The following is a 26,690-nucleotide window of genomic DNA, read 5'->3' on the forward strand; positions in this document are numbered from 1 at the left end:
TCCCATCTCCACCTCCCCATTACCTGGGATCGCAGACGTGCACCACCACACTCAACACTTTGATCATTTTTTGTGACAAGCATGTGTAAAACTGGTCTGTACAGCATTCCAAAGGCTTTACCAAATTGCCCAGAAGTCATGTGAAACGAACTACACTGCCCTCAAGTTGAGTAGAATTTATATGTAACCCTTACTGTTTGTTATTTTACTTTCTCTGAGGCAGGAACAAAAAATTACTGGAGAAGAGAGCAGTAGAGAAAGAACTCAGATTTTATTTTGAAGAGTGTGTTACTCGAAGACTGAGGAAAATCCAGGAAACTAGACATGTTGTGGTTAAAATTTTTATTTGGTGACAGGGACGTTTCAGAGCTTTCCAATCTTAATGGAATTACAAATATCAAAAAACAGACAAATAAAAAACACCACGGGAAGTGTTTCTTAAAGCAGTTTGCTACTGAAAACAAAACAATGTGTGGAGAAACTTGTATTTAAAGATTTAATTACCCCATTGCGTGCACTAGTGAGTTTTAGTGATTGTGTGAGCAAGCTTTCACAACCAGAAGTGTCCACAGTAAGGGATTTGGAAATCCTGTGCCAGTTTTTCACTGTGACTTCTGGGTTCACTGTTAAGATGCAATAATTCGAAAGAGTTATTTTTGAGGTAGGCTTAGTTTTATCAATACAGATTCAATATTTAAAACTTGAAATTTTATCTTTTTTAAAACAACTTGAGGTTTACTTTTAAGTGTTTTAATTAGAGGGAAGGCATCAGAAGTATAACACCTGATGCATGCCTGTTTTATAACTTCTTTCTTGGTGCTTACTTTCAACATGACTCAGTTTACCACTATAAACTCTTCGTAGGATGTCATTGATTTTCTCAGTCAATTGTTCACGCAGCTGGGAACAGTGGGGATATATGACTTGCCACATCTGAGGAACAAACTGGGTGAGCTCCACTGAAATACTTTTAACTTGCTTATTCAAAGCCAGCTTTCCCCCTTCCCTGGTGGCTTCTGCAAATCACTGTTTATTTATCATAGGGGTGTAGACTGGAGACATGAAGGGTTTCTTGCTTGAACCTGCTTATTGGCTGCTTTTAACTTGCCTGTGCTATCTTATTCTAGCAATTTTTCCATTCTTGTATGTGCTGTTTGCACTTGTAGTATACCAGAGTGACACTTGTAACCTCACGAGAAATGAACCCAAAGGTAAAAGTACAGTTTGGAAAAGACTGGCTTAAGTTCTTCTCACATTCTTGGAGAACCTGTGCTGTCTAGGTTGCCTCTTCTTTCTCCAAAAGACTCCCTCAAGAGAGAGCCTTGAGGTCACAGCATTTCAGAACTGTCCTGAGAGTTTCAGGACTGTTTCCTAGAGAAATGGACATGCCTGTCACTCCTCCTATAGGACACCACTCATCTTTTTTTAGATGGCTTCTACTAAGAACATGGAATATTGATTGCAAAGAGGAGGATCCTTCATGCTTTCCATTCTCAAATTTCAGAATAGGCTGTTAGGTTACTGTTCACTGGATCTCTGCATTTAGATGTCTGACATTTTGATTGGAAAAATGGATGGTTTGAGAGTAAAGTTGATAAGGAAGCATCCTTCATTTATTTTAAAATAACATTGTTTCCCCTTTCTTTTCCTTGTTTCCTTGGCTCTTAAGAACTACAAGTGAAATAAGAAAAAGGGAACTCCAAACAGTGTTGAAAGCACCATTGCCTTGGGTCAGCATTTTCCAGACGTCAGGCTTTCGTAATGGCCACAGCGGTCACACATCTCCGGGAAAGGAATTGCCCGGCAGTGGTACCTCACCTTATTAAGCTTTTGAGATTGTTCCAGGCAGCTGCTAGAACAGATCAGGGAGCACACAGAGATGAAACGGATAGATTACTTGTTTCTTTTTAATTCTTGGGAGCTGACTAAGTAGAGAATATGTAAATTTTCTTCATTTCAGAACCCAGATTTTAAGTATATTGAATAACGATAAGTTTAAGAAGAATATAGAAAACTTCCCCAAAATAGGTTCACCAGTTTGTTTGGTTTTTTTACAAAAAAAGAGAAATTACTCATGAAATTCTGCCCTCTCCTTGTTAGGAAGACACACTCACCAGTATAAACATAAATCTTGGCTTTCAGTAAATGGGATGCAGAACACCCTAGAACTAGAGCCACACAGCACTAAACCCACTTTTAGAATTTGTAAGAGACTCATGATGTACCTAATTTGCTAGCATTTAGCCTGTTTCTTAAGCATACCTCAACATTATGTTAGATTTTTAGAGTAGCGGTTACTTTCAGATGCATGTGCTTTGTATGCATGGCGGCTGCTTGTATATGTGTTTAAGCTTTGAGCTTGAGAATGGCGGCTTTTTGTGAATGTTGAAAAAGCATTAAAAAAATACCAGGATCTAAAATATGAGTGCTGGTATTGTTTTACAAAACAGAAATTAATATGATTATTAATAAGAGACAGTGTGACCCTTGTTGGCTTGTAACCCTAGTCTTTTTCATCTTGTAGTTATTACATAGAGCATCTGTTGAGGGGCTCTTTTAACTCCACAGCCAAGAACAGACTTTGGCTCTAAGAGGCAGAGCAGCCTGCAGCACTGGACCTACCTCTGGCAGTTAGCAGAGGCCTGTGGCAGCTACAGTCCCTTCTGGAATCTATTTGCATGTAAAATGCAGAGGAGTCCTGGTGACCTACCTCCAAGGCAGCTGTCTTCCTGAACATTTCCTTGGAAAGCAGTAATCGCCATTATGGAATTTGACAACCAGAAACTGCACAGGAAAAAGAAAAAAAATTCTCGAAGAGATGAAGTCTCAGGTGGCTTCATGGTTCAGCTTTTTAACAAAAGGAACAATATGCAAGACATTAAGTTTTTTCATCTTTGTGTACTCTTCTTTTGAAATGGATTTTCCAAACTGACCAGGTTTTGAGTTCTGTGGTTTTGTTTTATTTACAGTGTGAATTTTCCCGCAGTTAAGTTGTCTCTCCTGATGCCTTCTGTCTCTAATTTCCTTGAGGAGCCTTAAGAACCTAGTGTAAGGAGAAAATGAGGCTTCAGGGGTCTCTTGAGATGCACGGATGCAAATTACAGGAGGAAAGATGATCCTGTGGACGACACGTTTAAAGGAGGAAGAGGCTTTTCAGAAAAGCCAGACTGCTACAGTGTCCCTCTGTAGACAATAGATAGACCTGCAGTGTCTCTGGCCAGAGAGATTAAAGTGTGGTTAATACCTTTTGTTCTTTATCTCTCTCTCGCTCTAGTGGATATTACTAATTTCATTTTACAGACAGGGGAAAATTAGTCTTTTATAATACTTAAGTGCATACAGCTTCTAACTATGAAATGCCACAGCTAGTCTTTCAAGCCTAAGAACTTCCCTGGAGCTAGAAAGTGAAAGAAAAAAAGCCATTGCACAAAGAAGGAGATGGTGTTTAGAGTCACTTTTGGGTAGCTTTTCTAGTGAATTCCAGTGAGTAAGCCTCGTGAATGTTAGCTGAATTGGAATGGAATATGTACTGCACTGGCTCTTGTTGAAGTCTTAGGGGAGGAAGTGCCTTTGAACCTTGAGTTTCCTCATAAAGAGGCTGTTCACTTTCTTGCCTTTACCAAAGTTCTTTCATTCGAGACAAAAAAAAATGAGTTCATCTCAAAAATTGGGAAGAGAGAATACTATTTAAGACTTAAAATTAAATACAAATTGAATCCCTTGCCAAATTGAGTTCTCTTAATTACATTATTGTTCACAGTGATTGCTATCTTTTAGCTCTTTTCCTGCTAAACAGTGAGCTCATTTCCTTCTCACTTGGTTTAGAGCTGAGTTGGTTAACCTAAAATGTGGGTGGGGCTACATCCCTGTGGTCAGGGAAGACTTTTCCCCTGCATGTCTGCTTGAATAGAAGAGTTTTTCTGCAGATGGTAGTTTGTCAGTAATAGCAGTTTTATACCACATGAAAGCTATTGGTCTGCTATTCTAGGAAGAGATACCTCTAGAGGTGAAGTAAGAGCATCACCAATTGCTCCTTCCCGATAGGTATTTTCATCCTGCCTCTGGTTCTGCTATTCCTCTGTCAGGACCTGCCTGCCATTTCCCAGCTTTCTGCATCTCCCTGGCTCCCCTTCTACTTCACAGGTATCTCTGCTTCCTGACTTGCAAAGGAGTGCTTCTAGAGCATGTCTGCATCTTCTGCCATGCTGAAATCTGCATTTCTCCTTCTTCAGCAGGAATGCACATAGAACTTTGTATGTTTGGGAAATAAAGCACAATTTTCTCTCTGCAGACTTTTCATAAAAAAGCATACAAAGAATCAGTTTTATTGGGTTGTAGAAACACAAGTCAGAAATGGTACTGTATTTATCTTTTTTACTTCTGTGCTCTTAAGAAATATTATCAGGTTACCTGCTCCTAGAGCCCTAAAAGAGTTCTATATTTTCAAGCTGATTTTCAGGATGTAAATAATGTTGAAGCAGAACATTATACCTGTATATACATACATATATATGTATATAAATGCATTTAATACAGAATTTTAAAAAAATGCCAAACACTTTTGTTTCTCTGAATAATTTTGCATCTAAGTGTTTTGATTACAGAAGAGAAGAATTAGCAGGTTCATAATTGCAGATGTGTTAGAAGGTCCCACGGCTCTCAGTGCTGCATTCTGTCACACTTACCTGTTTTGTCTTCCCCTCTGGTCTGTAAAACTATTCAGGCAAGAATCAATCTGTATTCTAGCCATTTTACTCCCTATAGTCAATCTGTGACAAATAATATGAAAAATAATCATCCTTAATAAATATTTGTCTAAGAAAAAGGCTAGCATACTACCTCGTTGTGGCTTTGTTCTACTAATAGTTTCTGGAAGTGTTAGGAACTTTGCGTCCTTACAAGCCCTGGTGGACCCTCGGCCATATTTGTTGAATGACTCAGTAAAAAAGAGATTAGAATTTTAAAGTTTATTCTGTTCATTTATTTATGCCTTAATCTTCCTGAGCCTGTGCCCAAGATAGGGCTCTAAGTTAAAAACAGTAAAATTAAAACTTTGGAGCTACTGAAAATGCAATTAGCTGTCAAGGGAACTGGTGAGTTTTACGAGTGGGGATTCCCCAGTGACTTGAACTTGCCTGGAAGGCTGCAGCTGTACCCCACCTCTGTCACACTTAGTGAGGAGCATGAACTCTGAGATTTCTTCCATCCTCATGGTGAGAATCTGTGAGCAAGTTAACACAGAATGAGCCAGGGACTTTTGACTACCTCCCTGAGTGGTAAGTGACTGTTCCCTTAGCTAATTCTGAAATATATATTTTGGTTTAAATTGAATGTCTTCCGTACTGGGACGAATCAGATTACAGGCCCTCCATTCTCAGATGTAAATCTACCTTTACTCTTAGCCAAAGGCCAAGAAGCAGTATCTTACATGTAAATCAGCCAAAGGCCAAGAAGCAGTATCTTACATGTAAATCTAAATGTTATTTTTTTTTTCTGCAGTCCTGGAATATTTGGCTACAACCACCGTAACAACTTCTTAGCAGTTTTGCAATTAGTTAAAATTCTTTTTTGTTTGTTTGCTCTTTTTGAAACAGGATCTCACTATGTAGCCAAGGCTGGTTTTGTTCAAAGATTTTTTTTTTTTTAACAGCACTGGAGTTTGAACTCAGGGCCTCACACTTGCTAGGCAGGTGCCCTACTACTTGAGCCACTCCACCAGCCCTGCCAAGGCTGGCTTTGAACTTGCAATTCTCCTGCCTTGACCTCCCAAGTGCTGGGGATTATAGGCATTTGTCACCATGCGTGGCTTAAATTCAACTTTTTAAATGAATTGTTTGTTATTAATAGGCAGAAAACTGTTACTAATTCTTAGAACTAAGGGAAACTAGGGAAACAAGTTTTGTAAAATTTGCCTTGTTCTCTTTTGTTGCAGTCTAACAGCTGTTTGTCGCATTGTATTCCAGGCAACAAATGGAGCCATTTAGTTTGCACTTACATAAATATTTACAAAAACGCAGGGCTGAAAACTGAGTAAACATTCTTTGTTTTAAAAAACACACTCAGATTTAATAAATATGTTTTATCATTAAATCACTATACTTCATTTGAGGTCATGGTAAACTATCTGGATGCATTAGACTTATATGTACAGATTTCGTGGATTCCATAGTCTGTATAGACACATTTACAACTGCATAAATGCATCGCTGTACTAATAATGCATCTGAAATATTAAGTGGTTAAATAAAAGTATATCTCAAAACTGTTCTCACAAATCTACTTCATGGGGATGTAATTTGAAAACAGTGCACACCATGCTTCATTATCATGATTTTCTTGCCAAAAGCAATGTTGGAGGCTCTACTACCAGTGGTTTCCAGCTTTTGGACACAAGGTGTTCTAGTGTGCTCTTAATTTTTTGTTTTAGATAGGGACTCCCTATCTAAAACATTATTAGTAGCCTAGCTAATGATCCTCTTGCCTCAGCCTCCAGAGTGATGGAATTACAAGCATGCATTATCATAAATTTTTTAAATAAAGAATTTCAAGCTGAGTATAGTGGCTCACATCTGTAATCCCTGTTTCTCAAGAGTTGGAGTTTGGGAGGATCAAGGTTTGAGGACAACCCGGATCCTATTTCCACCTGTTGGTGGAGCAAATCATGGTGGTGCATATCTATAGTTCCAGCTAAGTAGGAGGTGTAGATAGTACTGTGATCACAGTCTAAGCCAAGGAAAAAAACAGGAGGCCCTATCCCAAAAATAACTATAGCGAAGAGGGCTGGTGGTGTGGTTCAAGTGGCAGAGTGCCTACTTGGCAATTGTAAGACCCCAAGTTCAAAACCCAGTACCACCCCCAATTGGCCCCCTAAAAAGGCAAAAAAGAAAAAAACCTGAGAAGAATTACTGATAGGCACTTGGCATGATGACAAATTTATTTACCCTGGATGTCTTTTTCTCCTGCTTTTTGATATTGAGGAAGATGAAAAAAAAATATTAGCCACTGTTTTCCTGGCTAATTAGATACTTAGCAAATATTCAGATACTTAGTTAGATTTTAACTAAAACATTTGCTTTGTGGATGAATAGGATTAAAAGTGAATATCACACCAATGGAGCTATTCAAAACATTTGTTTTTAAAAGCCGTGTCTTTAACATGACTGGTAGAACTCAGAATAGGGCAAGTGTAAGCTTTCCGGTTCTCGGGTTTGCATCATTAGTATTTGCAGGTCCTGATGATATGCAGCTGTATTTTAAGCCACTTGTTTAATTAATGAGGATTCACTTGATTGGATCAGATAAGATGCAGAAGTCATTTGAAGCAGGTGCAGGTGCAAGGGAATCCTAATGTCATTCCCAACAGGCCATCATCTGGCAGAGGAACTGGGCGGGGGCGTCAAGCATTGCTTAGTGTTAAATAATAGTGGAACTTGGTTTTCAGCTTCATTTTTACATTACAAATATAAATAAAAATTCTGATACTTTCCGATAATCTGCTAGCCTTCTCTCCATCTCATTTTGACAAGCCATAGGTGACAGGATAAGACCTGATGTCAACTACTCAGTTGACAGTTTGGAATAGAATAAACGTTATTTGAAGGCATACATGAAGTCTTAAACAGCTTTGTATCTCCCACAACAACAGGTGGCAATATTTACATTGTTACTTGTTTAGTGTTTTTAGCTTTTTAGCTCTTCAGACCTCAGCATCATCTTTATCCTTCATAGAAACAGATCTATCATTCCCATTTCAGATGAAGAAACTGAGGCTCACTAATTGTACCTTGTTCAAGGGTCCATAAATGACAAGTGTCAGAGTTAGAATTTATGAAGCAAAGTCCTGTTTACTAAGCATGTTTTTTAGCCAGTGCATTACATGAAGTATTTGAGTATCTCCTAAGTGTTTCATTGGCCAGGGAAACAGTGAAACAAGGCTTAAGTGGGTTTTTGTTTTTAAATCTTCCCGCATGTCAAAAAGCCGTAGAGAATGACTGAAATATTGCAAGCTGTTCTATTAAATAGGTCAGTATTACTAGGTAGGTCAGATTGGGTACTGGATAAAATGATTGGAAAATTAGGAAAGGGAATTTTGAAAATGTTTGGCAGTTTAATGGTAATTTTGAAGGAACAAATGAGTCATTATAGTTTTCTAAATTTAAGTGTCAGGGTTTGGAGGGTCTTCATATTTTAGGTAATTATCTATTTGTTGCAGTAGAAATTGGCATAAATAAATGGAAACTTACATTGTCTCCTGTGTGTAAGGTAGTGTTCAGAGACCAGTGTTTATAGAAATGAAAAAACTCCTTGGGAAAAAAAAATTGGCTCCATTTAGAAGTGGAGAGCATGACCAAAACTTAAACTTCTTAGTTGCTGATGTCAGAAATCCTAAGATTTCGCAGTAGCAGGAAGGTGACACCCTGAAAACTTTCAAATCAAGCCAAATAAAACAGAGGCACAGTAGGTGTTCCTCTGGTTAGGGCACTAAGTTCTTGGCTTTTGAATGGCAAGTGTCTCCTTTCCACTAAGTCATACTGCCTTGTACAGACCTGTCCTGCCTATTACTTCAACCTGAGCTGCCTTTTATAAGGTAATTTCAGGTTCTAAAAAATACCAGATTGCTTCAGATTGTAAAAGCTACAGAATACTATAAAACAGTTTTAAAGGACAATATAATTCCATCAGTTTAATGTATCAGAAGTGATCACAAATGACACCATTTTTACATTTTTACACATGTATAGGATTAAGTGATAACAAAAACTATTTTTAAGTTTAGGATTAAATAAGGAATGTGTCTGTGTGAAGAATTGCTTGACCTCACTAATTTTAGACAAAACCACAGATGTAAGAAGCTCAAAGGAAAGTTTTAGAACTGCTAGATCAACCTAAATTTACAGTTAGGGAACTAGGTTGGAGAGGAAAATTGGCATTTCTGAAGTTACACTGTGAGTTACAATTGGGGCTCAATATCTTGACATCACCACACTTCTACTAATTATAAACTTGCCATGTCTTAGTTTCTTGTGTTAGTAGAAATGGGACTTGGCATTTGTGTTCTTCTGTTACTCACTTCTGCTTATTTACTCACTCAACAATTAATTGCTTCCTACTGTCAGTTTCCCAAATACTGAATAAATAAAAAGTCTTCTCACAGTACTTATGTCTTTGTGGGAAGAGCAACTTCACAGGCTACTTGAGTTATAATACGTAAAACACAACCCATGAAATGGAGTCTGTCATTATCAACCCTATTTTATGGATGAGGGAAATGAAGGAACAGTATGGAGAGAGAGAGAGACAGAAAGAGAGAGAGAAATAAGGACATCATGTCGAAATGCTTTTAATACACCTTACCTCCCATCATAGCTTATCAGCATGGTGGACTGAAGGGTATGGGTTTGCTCTGGTGATGAGTAGCTGTGTCTCACTGTCACTGGTTGCCACATTCTTCTAAAGTAGGAATTGCAAAGTAGAGGCCTGTTTTGTTGGCATATGGCTGACCATATTCACTTATGTATTATCTATCTACCTTTTACAGTGCAGAAACAGTTGAGTGTCTATAACAGAGACTTTGGTCTACAAGCTTAAAATAGTTACTATTTGGCCCATTTAAAAAAAAAAGTTTGCAAAACTCGCAAACATATAAAGTAACATCTACTAGCTTAGGTTAGATTCCAGCAAACCGTATCCCCTGGAGTCAAACCAATCTGACTCTTTGTAAGTGTTTTATTGAAACATAGCTGACCCTGTGCCAGCTTGTTTACCTGTTGTCTTTGATGGCCACTGTGCTGTGGTCACAGAGTTGAATAGACACAACTCACCTCAGTGACCTGAAGAGCCTTATGTGTTTGCTGACTGGCTTTTCTAGGACATGTTTACCAACCTGCATTTGATCATGGAATCCAAATTTATACCTTTGAGGGTTCTTTTCCTGAATTCCTTGTTTTATAGATGACAGAACCTACTAAAGTTTTGCCCAAAGTTCTACAAATAGTTTGTTCCATCAAATCAAGCCAGAGGCTGAATTTACCTGTGTCCAGGTCTTTCCTCATAGACATGTAGAATGACATTTTTCCTTTCTCCCTGTCATACTGTGCTCTCGTTCTGGTTTCTGTGCCATTCCTTAATGAGGAGACATTGTTACATGAGGGTGATGAAACCCTGGTTCCAAAGCATCTGAGTTCGGATTCTGGATCCATCTCTTTATACTTGTTTTTCAGAGTTAACATTGAAATCTACAAAGGTCACTGTCAGCCCTTTATAGAAATAAAGTAGAAAGAATGTTAATAGTCAACTTATCTTAGAGACCCTCATAAACTAGCATATCCTAATAACCAGGAGATTGAAGGAAAAGAGGATCTTATTTATTTACATGGAAAATGCCATTTGTTCTTATAGTTCCCTGATGGCCTGCCTTTTCTGAATGGAGAAGTTTAGTCAGATAGACTGAAAAGAATTCTGTACCTGCCATGGAACAGCTCTGTGTCTTAGATAAGAGTTACTTGTTCTCTCTGAGCCTAATCTCTACCTGGTCCTTGGTAAAATGGGGTTATTGTGAGTATTAAGTGAAGTAACCCTTGTAAAATGGCTTGACTATGGCAGATGTTCTGAAAATGTGAGCTCTTTTGTTTGCTTTTCATTTCTAGAAATATTTTCTTACATGCATTTTGTTGCTAACTACAGAAAGGTTTCTCTATGTTTTCTAGAATAATTCTCAGATTGTAACCTCTCAGGGTGAAGTTTTTGTTTGGTTAGCAAAGGGCATCTTTATGATGAGTGAGAACCAGGGAAATGGACCTGACAGATAATCGCAGCCTTAATTTGTCCTTTCTCCTTCTTTTTCAATTGCAGTATGAAGTCAAGGGTAGCAAAGTAACCAGTTACTGCCACGAAACAATGACCGGTTGGGTGCACGATGTGCTGGGCCGGAACTGGGCTTGTTTCACGGGAAAGAAGGTGGGAAGTACTTCTGAGAATGAGAACGTGAACGTGGTCCACCATGCAAGTCCCCAGGAAAAGTGAGTCGTTACAAGTCGAACACATGTTCCATTTTGTTTTATAGTATGTGTATATTCATTTTTGGAAATTTTTATTTTGATGATATCGATTCATTTGGCCTAGAAGCATAAGTCATACTGTATAAAACTTTACTGGAAAAGTATGTCTACTGATGTAATTGACAGAAGATAGCATTTTTTTTTCCAAAAGATTTGCGAAGTAATGGACCAATGACAGCTTTAAAAAATCATTATCTAAAGGACCACAGAATTGCAGATATTAGTAAACAAAGATCATTTTATTGGTTGCCATGTTCTAACATAGCAGACATATGTTTTTGTCACAGCAAGTGTAGGAGATACTAACAGAACAATTTTAAACAATAAATAACTAAAATCAAAGCTCTTCATATTTGCACAATTTTTTAGCTCACTAAGGCAGCCACAACAAAGTACCACAAGGAGGTGGCCTAAATAAGACAAAGTTATTTCCTCACATTTTGAAGGCCCTAAGTCCAAGACTAAGGTGTCAGGTTTGGCCTCTTCTGAGGCCTCTCCTGTGCTTACAGATCCTGGATGCCTTCTCACGGTGACCTCACGTTGCCTCCTTGGTGCTGTCCTAAACTCTTCATCTGAGGGCATCAGTTGTCTTGGATTGAGTCCCACCCTACTGACCTCATTGTACCCTAAACAGCTCTTTAAAGATTCTCCCTTAAAATTAGTCATAGCTTGAAATACTGGGTGTTAGGATTTCTGATTTGAAGAGAGAAAATCCAGCCTGAAAGATGCAGCTAATGTTTTTCTTAAATTAAGTCTACAATAAGGAATTCACCCAATCAAGAAATTTCAGGCCGACACTGTCAATGTAGGATTACTGTAGACAAAGGAAGAGTTCAAAAGGCCTAATCTTGTTTCTGAAAGTGTTGATTAGTCCAGCCCCTTCAGTTTGAGTTTAGTTTTTAAGTAGCTATGTTCGGTTTTATCCCACTAAGCTGTTGGCCTTTCACCCTACTATTTAGGATATACACTTTGTTTGACATTTCACACATTGGCTCATTTAGTGAAGCCGCTCCCGTAGATTGCCTCACCTACAAAATGAGCATTTGAGCCTAAATTACCTTCCACAGCTCTCTCGGCCCTTAATGATCTGTTATTCTGTAGTAGGATGCATTCTTTTTAATCTCACTCTGTAAATAACAGTGTTTAAGACCTGTGCTGACATCTTTTCATTACCATAATGCACATAAGGTCCTGTGAGGTTTGCTTGAGGCTATGATTAAGTAAGAGAAGTGGGGCTCTGCTGCTCAGATACTTAGACTCTGCTCCGGTGGAAAATACTTCAAAGCTATTTCACTTGCAGTTTAAAATTTACTCTCGTGTCTAATGAAAGAATTAACTCTAACTTGTTTCATTGTTGTATTCGTGTTGTCAGAAATAAGACACGGGATTTGAAAATTTGTTTAATGAAGGTTTCACACTTTGCAGCAAGTGGGAAGGAACTTTGATAAAAGCGTTATCAATGTGGTGCTACAATTTTCTTAATTGCAGTGCTCTCCATTTCCCCAACTATATCAAAATATTTTCTGTACAAATAGGTGAATTAGAAGAGAAAGAAACTTCACAGCATGCCTAAACTGTCACTCAGTGAGGTATATTTTGCTTTGCATAATTGAATGTACACAGAAGCCTTGGATAGTGAGTAGTTACACTCCAACCACTTTTTTTGCTTCAGTACTGGGGCTTGAACTCGGCCTTCACTTTGAGCCACTCCACCAGCCCTATTTTTTGTGATAGGGTTTTTCAAGATAGGGTCTCACAAACTGTTTACTCAGGCTGGTTTTGAACTGTGATCTTCCTGATCTCTGCCTCCTAGGTAGCTAGGATAACAGGTGTGAGCCACCATCTCCCGGCCAGAGTGTTTTTAAGTAGTAATAATATGGTGACGTCTATGATTCCTACCTAATGTCTAACATATAGGCTTGGCAAATGTTTCAATTAAGTGAATAATCAACTCATTTTTTTGTGTGTTACATATTTTTGTATCAATATCCATGCATCTGGTATAAGGTAATCCAGTGCTTCTCAAAATTTAATGTTACTGTAACTTACTTAGGGGAACTTACTAAAGTGCAGATTCTGATTTAGGTGGCCTGGGTTGGGGAGAGTCTACATTCCTCCCACCCGTACTGTTGCTGATACTGGCTCAAGAACCATAGTTTTAATAATAAGGGCATAAAACATTCATATGGAACATTTTTGAATTATGTAGTTATAATACTTGTGTAGTATTTATACATTGCTACAGTTTCTGGTGGCTTCCTCTCTTATTACAAAGGTTGTAAAAGTGTGGTGTAGAAAGGAGCACACAGTAAAGCTGATGTTCTTATGCCACTACTCAGAGATAAACATGATTGGTATTTAAGTTGTATTTATGGTCTAAATATACATATATATACTTTTACAAAAATTGATTAATTCTGTATAAATTTCTTTACCTTTAAGAATTAGTATAGTGTGAACTCCCTTTATCACTAAATAATCTTTTAGATATTTTTACTGAATAAACTATATTATATATGAAATACACTATTTATTAGTCAGTCCATTTTAGAATATTTATCTAGGTTGTTTACAATCTGTCACTAGTATCAGTTTTTCATCTGATATAGTTATGCATAAATTTTGGTTAATTTGACCTTTCAAAGGAGATACTAAAATGCTAGGTTATTTATACATATTACCAGTTGTGTTTCTCAAACACTATACTACTATCCATTTAGGTATAGAGTATTTTAATGATTGTGTTTTTATCAGAAAAGACTATATTCAAAACTATCTCACTTTGTTAGCAGGTATTCCAGTAGGCTCTACAAATATGACCACAACTTTGTGAAAGCTATTAATACCATTCAGAAGTCTTGGACTGCAACAACATACCTTGAATACGAGACTCTCAGCCTAAGAGATCTGATTAGAAGAAGTGGTGGACACAGTCACAGAATCACAAGGTAACAAAATGTATCTGTCACTAGTAAGAATACTGCTTGTTGCCATCCTCCCTCTAGCTAGCCTCACATATGTTACCTATCATTTTATTAGTCATCCCAACTTAAACTGTTTTTTTTTTTTTTTGTTTGAGACAGTGTCTCACTTTGTAGCCCATGCTAGCCTTGAACTTGTGATCCTCTTGCCTCATCTTTCCAAGTTCTGCATTATGCATATGTACCACCACCACACCCAGCTTCCAGTTTCAGCTTTTTTGCTGGCACTGGGGTTTGAACTCAAAGCCTTAAAATTGCACGGCAAGTGCTCTTACTGCTTAAGCCACTCCACCAGCCAATTTCAACTTTTTGTAGGGTCTTTTTTCCATCATCTTCGTTTATGTTCATGCATGTTCTTTTGCTTTCTAAGCCCTGTTTTGAGAGTTTGCTTTCATAGTTTGTTGTTTGCATTTCTGTTCTCTTACTCAGGGCTCTGTCATCTCCCTTCTGCACCATGGATTCATTCCCTTCCTCCTATCTCTTTGTTCCTGTGTCTTCGGTGTCTTCTGCTCTATGTCCCCATTTTTTGCCATTGTTTGAAATACTGCCAGTGTCTTCACAGTTATGACTGTGTGACCATTGTCTAATGAGTAAATTCATCCCAGTGTCCCAAACAATCTAAATATGGCCATAACTGTGTTTACTACCATGACCATCTTTCAAATGATGACACACAATTCTTGAAAGCCTTCTTTTCATTTTACCTCCATTTATACAACTCCCTTTCCCTTGGATATCCCTCAGTTTGCCAATAATAACTGTCAAATTTGCAACCTACAAAAGTCAGAAAACCTCAATTTCTTTAAGGTCAAACAAACAAAAAAAAAGTTTCTTATTTATCAATGTATATCCACTTCCCTCAGCAAAAGGTGGCATTTCCCATCTTTATCTTACTTACTCCATGGTATGTTTCTTACTTGGGAAATGATGTCATGATACTTTGAAGTTGTCTGACTAAGGGATTGGGTAATTTTTAAAAATATTTTTCAAAGCTATATCTGTAGCTAGCAAAGTATTTGCAATCCCTCATCGTTTGTTAAGTGGTCTAGGATATTCCTGTGATGCAAAACTTTTCTTTAGGAGACACTGATACTATAATTAAAAGGAAGGGAACAAGAAATCAATAGAGAGTTTCTGGGAGTTGATTAATTTTGTAGGTGGATTATTTTACCTTAATACACTGAAGTGGTCTTCATTTCTCTGAGAATGCAATAATTAACTTCTTTCTTTCTTTTTGCTATCTGACTGTTACCAGGGTTTAGGGCAAAAACTCTGGATCTGGGATTCCCAAGGGGCAGGCTTACAATATGACAAAGAGATGGGTAATGTTGAAGAACAGAGAAAAGAGATTTGATTAACATGGCCATGTTGGAAAGCACAGATAAAGAGGTCCTGTGACCCCCAACTCCATCTTTGGGGCACCAGCATGAGCTTTAGGATTAATTAGAGGAAGAATTGGGGTGGGAACAAAAGGTATGCTTAAATCAGTCTTAGTCAAAATATGGTCTGGTTGATCATTACCTCAGTTATGGTTTAAAGGGTGGCCTGAAAAAGAACTTACTGCTTGAGAGGACAATCTAGTTCCCATTAAATGATTGTTCCTGGGGTGATCCCATCATGGGGTGATCTGTCTGTGAGGTCTGCTGTTCTTAGAATCCAAGGTGACCACAGGTTTAGGGCAATGAGTGAAGACTTTCAGGTGCCTGTTTTGGGATCTGGAACAGGACAGTGTAAAAGGTGACAGTACTCTTACCTCTGTGCCTACAGCCTTGAAGGGGGATAAGATAGGTTAGGTATCAACAGTTTTCAGACAGCAATTCTTTTTTTTTTTTTTTTTCTTTTTCTTTTATTATTCATATGTGCATACAAGGCTTGGTTCATTTCTCCCCCCTGCCCCCACCCCATCCTTTACCACCCACTCCACCCCCTCCCTTTCCCCCCCACCCCCTCAATACCCAGCAGAAACTATTTTGCCCTTATTTCTAATTTTGTTGAAAGGGACAAGAGTTTTTTCTGGTTGAGATAAGGATAGCTATACAGGGTATTGACTCACATTGATTTCCTGTGTGTGGGTGTTACCTTCTAGGTTAATTCTTTTTGATCTAACCTTTTCTCTAGTACCTGTTCCCCTTTTCCTATTGGCCTCAGTTGCATTTAAGGTATCTGCTTTAGTTTCTCTGCGTTAAGGGCAACAAATGCTAGCTAATTTTTTAGGTGTCTTACCTATCCTCACCCCTCCCTTGTGTGCTCTCACTTTTATCATGTGCTCATAGTCTAATCCCATTATTGTGTTTGCCCTTGATCTAATGTCCACATATGAGGGAGAACATACGATTTTTGGTCTTTTGGGCCAGGCTAACCTCACTTAGAATGATGTTCTCCAATTCCATCCATTTACCAGCGAATGATAACATTTTGTTCTTCTTCATGGCTGCATAAAATTCCATTGTGTATAGATACCACATTTTGCAATAAACATGGGTGTGCAGGTGCAGACAGCAATTCTTGAATGATTAATATGCTTGCTTGTAGAGCCTGACCCAAAAGTTTTAAGACAAAGGAGACAGGTATAGAACAAAGACAGAGACGCCAACTTTTATCCTGTGTTTTTTTGTTAACTTTTGGGCCCAAATGAAGAGTCAGTGTTCTTAGTAAAAGCAGTTTCTAAATGCCTGTTGTACAACTAGTACCATCCTCCCAGAGTTTTGCCCTTTCTCAAAAGAATCTTCTGTAGTATTTCTCAAAGTATATTCTGGGAATTGTTTTTTTAATCAAAATTGGGAAAATGAGACTATCTTGATATCTCCTTGGATTCACCAAGCAGAGTCCTAATATGTCTGTGTGAGACAGGAACAGAAGACTTGTTTAGTAAAAATCAAAGGAGCCTCCAGAGAGTAAGGCATTTGAGCCTAGAAGACTGGCTTCTGCCTGAAAGATCTGAGCCTCAGACACAGCATCTTTGACAGGTGTCATGCACCATGTTTCTGAGCATTTCTTATGCTGAGCTAGGCTCTCTGCCTACCCAACCTCTTTTGTTTTTGAGACTTGCTGCTTTTATTTATTTATTTTTAAGGTAAAGAGATAGAATCAAGTGAAAAAGGAAATATTGAAGTTACTATAGTCTGGTTGCCAGATTTTCTGTAGCATTTTTGTATATAAATTAGCTCTGTAAAATCCAATGATGTAATAGAAGCTGTTGAATATTCTTAATCTTAGGTTTAGGGAAATCTGTGGAACTGCTAAAATTACAAAGTTTATGGTTTATGACTATCTATCTGAGACCAAAATTTTCATCAGACCCTGAAAGAATCTGGGTCTGAAACATTAAGAGCCAGTAATGGGCATAGTGTCTACAAAATGTTTGTATTTCTCACTCAGTATCCCTAAACTCTTCTTTCATTTTCTTTATTTTTAACCAACTAAGCCTTGCTTCTTTGCTTTTGTATTTTTGTCTCTGTGTGTATGGACAAATACTCTGCCTTATAGGAATGGTAAAAAGGTGGAATTTAATATTTAAATGCTGTTTTGTGCCAGATCATTACTTAAATGTGCCAGCATCTTACTTAGTATTCTTAATGACAAAAATGACCATAGAGGTAGTCATCATCATAATACGGTTAAGGACTTGGAGACAGAAACTTATTAACCATTATTATTTTATTACTATCACATTGAATTTGCACAACATCATGAGATAAGATTGATTATACCCATTTTAGTAGGAATAAACTGTAGTTCGTGACAGTAGGTTCTTTGCTGCGTGTTATACAGCTAGAAAGTGTGAAGCCATTTGTAGCAGATTGGTCTGATTGAGGTAGATGCCTTAAAATTATATTCTGCTCCAAAATTTTAATTTCTCTTTTATCTTTTGTGTTACTTACTGTATTCTTAGATATACATGATGATTTTCTTCTACCTTATACATAAAATTATCCATGGTGCATAATCCAGGTTGCTTGTTTTATAATATCAGTACTACTTCTTTGTATTTGTTACAGTAATTTTTGTGTGTCTCATGTATCTTTAACATTACCTTCCCTGTAGTCAAAGATGGCCTCTTGTTCATCTCTGTATTCAAGCGATCTTCAGCCAACATCCCTGACATAGGAAATACTTTAGTGAACAATTAATTGACATTCCTCTTTAGCATATTCTGTCTATTCCATGTAACTGTCAAGATTATGACTGATACTTTTGAATGAACTGTTAGGATTTTTTTCATCTTTGTTTCATTTCACTTCTATTTTGGCACAGTATTAACCTCTGTGATGTCTGTGTGAGAGAGAGAACCACTTGGGAATAGATGCAGAGGTCATGAAGTAGTCCAGAAAGAACTTTTGCGATTGACTAAATTGGAACTTAGTAAACACCAGTTGAGTAGCCCTGAAAAGTGAGACCAGTGTGATATGAAAATTCCAAGTTAAGTAAGAAACTCAAATAGTTAGTGACAGAAAAATCAATGTTACCACAGTGGAAAAATAGTACACTAAAGAAAGAGTTGATAGAGAAAGAGGAAGTGAGGTTTTTTTGGGGGTGCTACTCTGTGAATAGTTTTTAAAACTAGAAACTACAGAAAAACTCTAAGCAGAAGGGATTTTATGTAAAAGGAGCAACAGCACAAAGACATAGATCCCTGGCAGCATTTGGCTGGCTTCGAAAAGAAGGCTGGTGTATACAGGGCTATAGTGCTGTGTGTGTGTGTGTGTGTGTGTGTGTGTTAAATTTCTAATGCAGAGAAGCTTGTAGAATAATTTTCAGGTTTCCAGAAAATGCTAAATTGATAGGCTCAGGCAACTTTCTTTTGGGTGTCTTACTTTCTCCAGCTCTATCATGTAAGGTATAGATCTATCAGTTCTATCTGTCATTTGTGGAACTAGTCTACCTACTTTGTACTTTGACCAGTTTTTCCTTTGCCAGCTCCGCCCCTTTCACATCCACCCCAGTACTATACCACTATCTCCTGAGTAAAAAATCAGGGTCTCCTAATATTCTCTGTACCTCTACGAATGTCATCTTTTACTTGTCATTTACTTGGTTAATATCTGTCAAAAGTAAAAGTATGCAGCTATTCAGGCATACTAAAAATATCATCATAAAGATACACAAAACTACTTTCAGTTCATAATGGAAAATGACTAGATCCTGGAAACAAGTAGTTGTCCAAGGCTACTTAGCCAACTAAATTGTGTATTAGACACATCGTGTAATAAACAGATTGAAACACTACTCATGAAAGAAGTGCTCTTTGGTTCTGAATCTATATCCTACCTAGACTGATTATTTAAATGATGGAAGTTAGAAAATCATCTTAAAAGGAAAGACTATATGCTGATGTTACATATATATCTGTCCTAGACCTGAACCTGCACCACTGACTGCTGAAATACATCAAAAGATTTTACATTTGCCATCATCTTGGGACTGGAGAAATGTTCGTGGTATTAATTTTGTTAGCCCTGTTCGAAACCAAGGTAAAACAAAAAAAGAAGTCTAAAGTTTGCATTAATTTCTCCTGAACTATGTATTGAACATTTATTATATACCAAGCTCTTGGATGGACTCAGGGTTATGGAGATGGAGTGGGCATGATCTCCTTTAGAAAAGAATGAAAATATGTGGCCTCTGAATTCTTGCTGTAGATAATCTCTTCAGCTGAGTTCAGCATTTCTTCAGTATCCTTCTCAGTATGTTCTAGGGAGCTAATAACAGAATATGTAAGTCAAACTCACTTGTCTTTCTATAGAATGAGCCTCCTATAGGAACAGTATTAAAATTGGTCTTTTTCTATAAGTGTAGTATTCCCTTAAGGATCTTCTGCAATACTGGCTCACTAGACATGAATTGGTTTAGGAGTTTATGCTTATCAAGAAAGATCTTTATATCTCCTTTGATTTTAAGGAATAATTGTGCCAGATAGAGCAGTCTTGATTGGCAGTTATTTTGTTTCATGGCTTGAAATAATACATCAGTCCATGCTCTTCTGGCATTTAGGATTTCTGCTGATGTGTCTGCTGTTATCCTGATGGGTTTTCCTTTGTAAGTGACTTGGCATTCTCTCTTGTACTTTCAATGTTCTTTATTTTTCTGTACTCTTGGTATTTTAACCATAATATGACATGAAGTTCTTTTCTGGTTGTGTCTATTTGTAAATCTAAATGCCTCATGTATTTGGGAGTCCATTTCTTTCCCTAAATTTGGGGAGTTTTCTGCTATAATTTCATTGAGTAAGTTGTCTTTAGTCTGTATCTAAGTTGCCTTTAGTCTGTATCTTGGGTCCATCTTCTACACTTGGGTCCATCTTCTACACTAACTTGTATGTTTAGTCTCAACCATGTTGCAGAGGACTTGAATGTTGATTTTTATTTCTTCTTGCTCTCTGAATGTAATAATCCCTCAACATTGTCTTCAATCCCTGATCTTTGTTTTGCCTGGTTCAGTTTATTGATGATGCTTTCCATTGAGTTTTTAATTTAGTTTATTGAATGCTTCATTTCTGAGATTTCTATTTTTCCCCCAAATTTCTACCTATTTACTGATTTTTTTATCAAAGTTGCTGAATGTTTCATCCAAGTTGTTGAATTTCTCATCCAAGTCTTGACTTGACTTCTCTACTTCATTCATCTGTTTATTTTAATCCTCATTGAAAGTCTTTTTCTAGCATTTCATCTATTACAACATCTTTTGAATCAGTTATTGAAGAATTATAAACCTTTGGAGGAGTTAAGTTGCTTTGCTTTTTCGTATTTCTTGTGTTTCTAAGTTGCAATTTGCCTATCTGCTGGGATAGATTTCTCTTCCAGTTTTATATGGGGGTCTTCTCAGTGAGCAAGCTTCTCTTGAGGGCTCAACCCACAGTACTACTGAGAGATAAGAAAGCAAACCACGATGACACCACCACTACTTGTGGTAATAACTTTTGCTTATCCTCCCCAGCTCCCTACGTGCCAAGGTAGGTTCTGTGGACTCTTTCCTAATTTTCTCTGAGTTGCCTTTCTGTTTCTCTGTGCTTTTTAGCTGTTCTGACCTTTCATTCTTGATTCACAATGCTCTTCTCTGTGTGTCTTCAAAATAGTTACCCTGACTTTTCTCATTCATGAAGTCACACAGGGGAAGGTTCTAATCTGCCATCTTACTCCAGAACCCAAATCTTTAAATTTTTATTCTGGTAGATTTCTTAAGCTGTTTAAGGACCTTTCAGTCTACTTTACATCATAGTTTGATATCTGATGGTTAGTATTAAATCAATTTCCTTAATCATGGTTTGGAAGCCCAGCCCAGTATGGCCAGAAGTGTCATTATAATTGAATTTCACCATTTCTTTTTAAAAATTTGATACAGTATGAGTTGATTTATTAAAACTTCTTTATATTCCATCGATAGCAATTTTTTTGTTATCTTGAGTTTTAGCCAGCAATTACTTGAGAATCACTTATGTAATAAAAGATTGAATATTCCTAATCTGAAAATCTTAAAAGCTCCCAGATATGAAACATGTTATAATAATTCTTAAAAAGTTTTGTACTTTAGAACATTTTGGATTCCAAAGATTTAAATTTAGAGATGTTCAAATAGCAAAAGTTTATGAAAATATTCTAAATGCTCTGAAATGTGAAATATGTCTGGTCCCAAGCATTACTTATTCAGTGTTATTGTTAATTGACATTTTTTAGAACAATAATCTATATATGTCTGATTGGTTACTGTAAGAGAAGTGTATAGTATTTGCTATTTGGATACTTTCTAATTTGTGTCTTCCCCTTTCCTAAAAAATTAACAATATTATACTCCCATATTTCACTCTAAGCTCCATCTTCATTGAATTTTTTAAAACATTTTTATCAGCATATATTAGTTGTACAGGGTATTGCATTGTGACATTTCCATGTATACTTACATTCATTCAGTTCTTGAAGTTTTCTAAGTGTACAGGGCTTTGAGCAATTCTTACAGCAATCCGTCAGCAAGAATTCCTGTCCTTCATCTGACACCAGGAGTCTTTCTGCCTGTTATTCTGGGACTTATCAGCTCTAGAGAAGGGTTAGATCCTAAAATCCTTCCCTGCTTCTCAAATTCCTAGAGAGGGTTTGGGAAGGGTGGGATTGGAAATGAAAGAAATTAGGAAGCAATTGATTAATAAATGGAAAGTAAAAATAAAGGGATGATATTAAGAGAGAATTAAAATAATTTATCCTATCAACAGACAGACCCTCTGTGCCTATTTTAGAGTATTAAGTAAATTATGTATTCATGTGTTGACTTGTTATTGAGGGCCTGGCACTTGGCTGGTGCTCTGTAATGTGAGCAGCTGATGGACTGTTGCCTCTGTTGTTGTTTAGAGGACATTTAATATGTATTGGGAAGGTTTTTAATTTTTATTTTTTTACACAGTAAACAGTACAAAGTAGTTCTTGCCCTAGAGACTTACAGTTTAGCAAGATATTTAAGAGAACATTAAAGTACACTTTGCTAACTGCTTTAAGAAGTGATTTTGGAATTCTGTGGGAGCATAGCAGAGGATGGAATGAAAAGTTTATTTATACTCCCTTTCCCCAAAAGAAATTAGACTTTCTAAAGTCTTTGACTTTGGTTTTCTTATAGCTTGATAAGAACTCTTATTGTCTCCATTGTTCCCTATTCTTTGGGTGGATAAATAGGATTTGTACAGAAAACGGCCATTTCAAAGCAGAAGATTCTCAGGTCTTAGTTGCTTTTGAATCTGCACTATTTATATTATCTAGTCAGGTACCTAGGAAACAATGTTCTAAATGCTTTCTCTTTTGAGTTCTTTTTATTTTTTTGTATTGTAGATTGGAAAAAAAACTTTTTTTCTTCCTGCTAACCAGGCTACTTAGAAATTTCCACTAACTTGAACAGTACCATTGTTCTCTATAACGAACAATTTTGAATTTGTAACACTTACAGGAATTCACAAGTTTCTCTATTCAGAGAAAATTGGGAAGACAGAGTCTTTACATTTACACTTAAAAACAACCCTCATAGCTATATTTACTTTGGGGTGTGAGAGGGAAGAGCAACTATGAAATTGAGTTAGATGATGGACTTTCGTGTTCTTCCTTCATGCAGTCTTCTATTATTGTAGCTGCAAGAGAGAAGAGAGTGGCTCTCGGGGGTCACATTAATTAGGAAATGCAGTCTTTTCCTGGTACCTAAAATCTAGTCCATTTAAGTGCTGTTTTTAAAATAATGTTTATTAGAGCAGGAAAGCAGGACCTTAAAATGTCTACCCCCACCCCATCCATCTTACACAAAAATGTCAAAAGATCAGATAACTTGCCCTTGGTCACATAGCTAATAAGTGGCAAAGCAAGAGAGGATGGAGAAAAAAGGAGAGAATCTTGACTCTTTGCTCCTAGTTCAATGTGTTCTCTATGATTGGAAGATGTGTACCATATTAAAATCACATTATCTCTTTGAGATTGTGGAAATTTGGTTGTTACAGAGCTCTGGCTGGAGCAGATTCACGTCTTACTCTTTATTGCACTGCACTCTTCTTAAGGATTAATGTTTCTTTTGGAATCTAGGCCGGCCCTGCCTTTTGACTTGAGGCATTAATTACACTGGCAGCTGATATTCTTGGAGAGTCAGGGGTTGGGGGATGTTACCTTCTGTCCTGTCCTGTGATTGCTCTGTTAACAAAGCATGTTCTGAGGCACCTGTGACCTGACTCTAGTTGCTGATGGTCAGATAAAGGGGGTTAATGATTAATACTGCCAGAGAGTGTTTCCATGGCAGCTGTGGACTTAAAAGACTGAAGACCAAAGGGAGAGACTTTCCAGAGTCTCTTGGGACTTATTGTTTCTTCTAAGAGTTTGGTAACTCTTGAAAGGAACACTGGTCTTAGCTATTCACTTATTCATCTGTTCTTTGGCATCCCATCATTTGAAAGGAGGTGCTGAGGATAGTAGTGTCTGGAAGGTTTGGAAGATAAGAAATTATAAATTCATTTTATTCTAGGTAGCGATTACAAGACAAAGAAAAGAAACTCTAAAAGTTCTTTAAGTAGACAGAGACTAATACACTGAAAAGGATACTAATATGCATTAGGAGGAAATGAGGTTTTACTGCCTGCCATCTATTAGCTGTGTCACACAGGTCATTACCTCAGTCACATGTTACCAAGTGAGCAGATGTAAATATGTGTCTACTTGTTCATCCCTTGACTCACTTTTTTTCTGTAAACATGCATTGAGAACCTTTACTGTGTCAGGCACCAAGCTAAAGAAAACATTTCCTTTGAGCTCACCAGGAAATACACAATTTACTGAGGAAAGCAACACCGGTATTTCAAACAGGGTTTAGAATGTTGGAGACTGAACATAGTATCCTGGCTTTCCTTTGACTCTGGGATGGATGTAAATCATTACCTAGAGAAGGAAAAACTAGGCTCCCTACCAATATTTTGAAAGCATAAAACTTGAGTATTTTCTTTGTAAAGGAGACAGTGAAATTACTAAATTCAGATTTACTAAAAAGACTTGTTATGAAGAATGAGAAATTTAAATTATACTACTGACTATTCATAAATCTTATTCAAATAATTCAGTAAAACTTATATTTTAATAAACATAATAGAGATTAAAATTGTGCTTATTTCTTTCAAAAGTTATAATGTGTGTAAGTCATAGTTTTATTATATACATACATTAAATGCTCTTATTTCTTTTACCCATACATATGATTCGAAGAAACACACAGAAAAATACTATTGTGCATATAAATTATCTTACAACACAGCATTTTTTCCTTTTCTCTGAGTGGCAACCGTGTTCCTAAAAGACTCTCCTTAAAGTAAGTTTATTTGGTCCTTGCAAGAACATCCAGGTATTAAAGTATTTTTCCTTTTTCTGTTCCCTCACTCCTCTTCAGGTACTTTCCATTTTCCTCTGAGTCATGTCTTCACCTTTTCTAGCCCACGTTAAATACCATCTTCATCATTATGATCACTCCTTGCCCTTCTTGGGCTCTGTTGTGTTTTGTCTCCCCCACTCAGGTTAAAGTCAGCTCTACCACATGCCCACCTGTGTCATTCTTAGGGTTAGTCCCACTCAGCATTCTTTGGAAAACACTGCTTGTCTTACTCCGTTCAGGTCACTGTAACAAATATCACAGACCTGATACCTCATAACAATCGAAACTTACTTCACACAGTTTTGGAGGTTGAGATGTCCCAGACCAAGACGCCAGCAGATTTTGTTACCCAGTGAGGCCCACCTCCTCATTCATACACTGGATCTTTTTGCTGTAACCTCACATAGAGGGGGGGGATGAGAGATCTCTGGAGTCTCTTGTGTAAGTGCCATCATGAAGACTCTACCTCTTGACCTATTAACTCCCAGGGCCCCACTTCCTAATACCATCACTTTCAGATTTAGGATTTCAACATGAATTTGGGGGGAAGTAAATATTCCACTGAACTAGAAATACTTAAAAATCCAAATAGTGTGTCTCCCTCCATAGTTTTCTCTCAGACTGGTGGCTTAGGATATTGTAGATATAAATCTCTTCTTTATCAAGAATATTGCCAGAAGCATTTTAGATGCAATGTTTATGGATTAAGTCTTCTATATTCTGCTGATCCTTATGAACAGCAACTTTCAATATAAATTCTATATTGCATATAATTCAATCAGCTATTCATATAATTCTTTGTATATATCGGAGTATGTACATGTGTATATATACGTATATGTATGTATGTGTGTGTGTATATATACACATATGTATAAAGTTATATATGTATAAAGTTACATATATATAAAGTTTCTTTTTATCTGCAGAATCTTGTGGAAGCTGCTATTCATTTGCTTCTATGGGTATGCTGGAAGCCAGAATCCGTATATTAACCAACAATTCTCAGACTCCAATCTTGAGTCCTCAGGAGGTTGTATCTTGTAGCCAGTATGCTCAAGGTAAGTGTTATATTGCAGGCACCATGTTATGAGCTGTTAACTGTGTAGTCAGCTGTTGTTGACAGTGACAACAGGAAGGTGTACTATAGGCATATCATGTGTTATAAACATTGAAGTTCATTTCCCACCATGATTTTACGAGAAAACCCAGTTCCTAAAAACCATCGCGATACTGGTTTCTTTCTCAGAGAATGCTAACATTCTGCACTCAGGGTTCCAGCGCAGGCCATATAAATGTATGTAGGAAGCCCAAAATTGCCATGTTAAAGTTTTTGCTGTCAACTCCAGATACAAAGTTTTCTAGTTTTCCAGTGAAACTTCTGGACAGTGGTTGTTTGCCAGCGAGACTTTCAGTTTTTCTGAAATACTTACTAAACACCAACATTGGGACTGCAAGGCCCAGGTGGCTGTGAATATCAAGACTATCCATACCCTCATGAAGCTTACAGCTAAATAATTATAATGCTGAGATGAACAGTGATGAAAAGATCCAGGACTGTAAGAGGAGAACGGAGGACTTTGGGGCATGAGGTTGTCAGGAAGGACTTGATTGAAGAGCAGCTGAAGTATGTGTCTAGCTATGCCGCAGAGACAGTAATCACTAACTTTATTGTTGTATGAAGTCATTAATTCAACCCCCAAGGGTCACTATTTTACAGATAAGTAAATAGAGGTACACAGACATTAAATTCTTCACAAAGATTTATATTTGAACCTAACTA

At 37.2% G+C, this 26,690-nt stretch overlaps 1 protein-coding gene across 4 annotated transcripts in view; it reads left to right on the forward strand.

The window, feature by feature from the left end:
- Window positions 1–26,690, forward strand: part of Ctsc (cathepsin C) — a 34,293-nt gene that overhangs the window by 6,415 nt on the left and 1,188 nt on the right. Inside the window, exons 3-6 of one of the 4 annotated variants that reach the window (XM_020187125.2) lie at window positions 10,852–11,018; window positions 13,850–14,005; window positions 19,394–19,509; window positions 25,837–25,968. In XM_020187125.2, the coding sequence (XP_020042714.1) occupies window positions 10,852–11,018; window positions 13,850–14,005; window positions 19,394–19,509; window positions 25,837–25,968 (571 nt within the window). Of the gene's footprint in view, window positions 1–864; window positions 950–1,669; window positions 1,916–2,524; window positions 4,839–10,851; window positions 11,019–13,849; window positions 14,006–19,393; window positions 19,510–25,836; window positions 25,969–26,690 lie in introns of those variants that run through there. The other 3 variants (XM_020187127.2, XM_020187126.2, XM_074081506.1) reach the window with 3 other exon arrangements.

This window comes from Castor canadensis, chromosome 1 (assembly GCF_047511655.1).
Source record: "Castor canadensis chromosome 1, mCasCan1.hap1v2, whole genome shotgun sequence".
In the NCBI taxonomy this organism is placed as follows: Eukaryota; Metazoa; Chordata; class Mammalia; order Rodentia; family Castoridae; genus Castor; species Castor canadensis.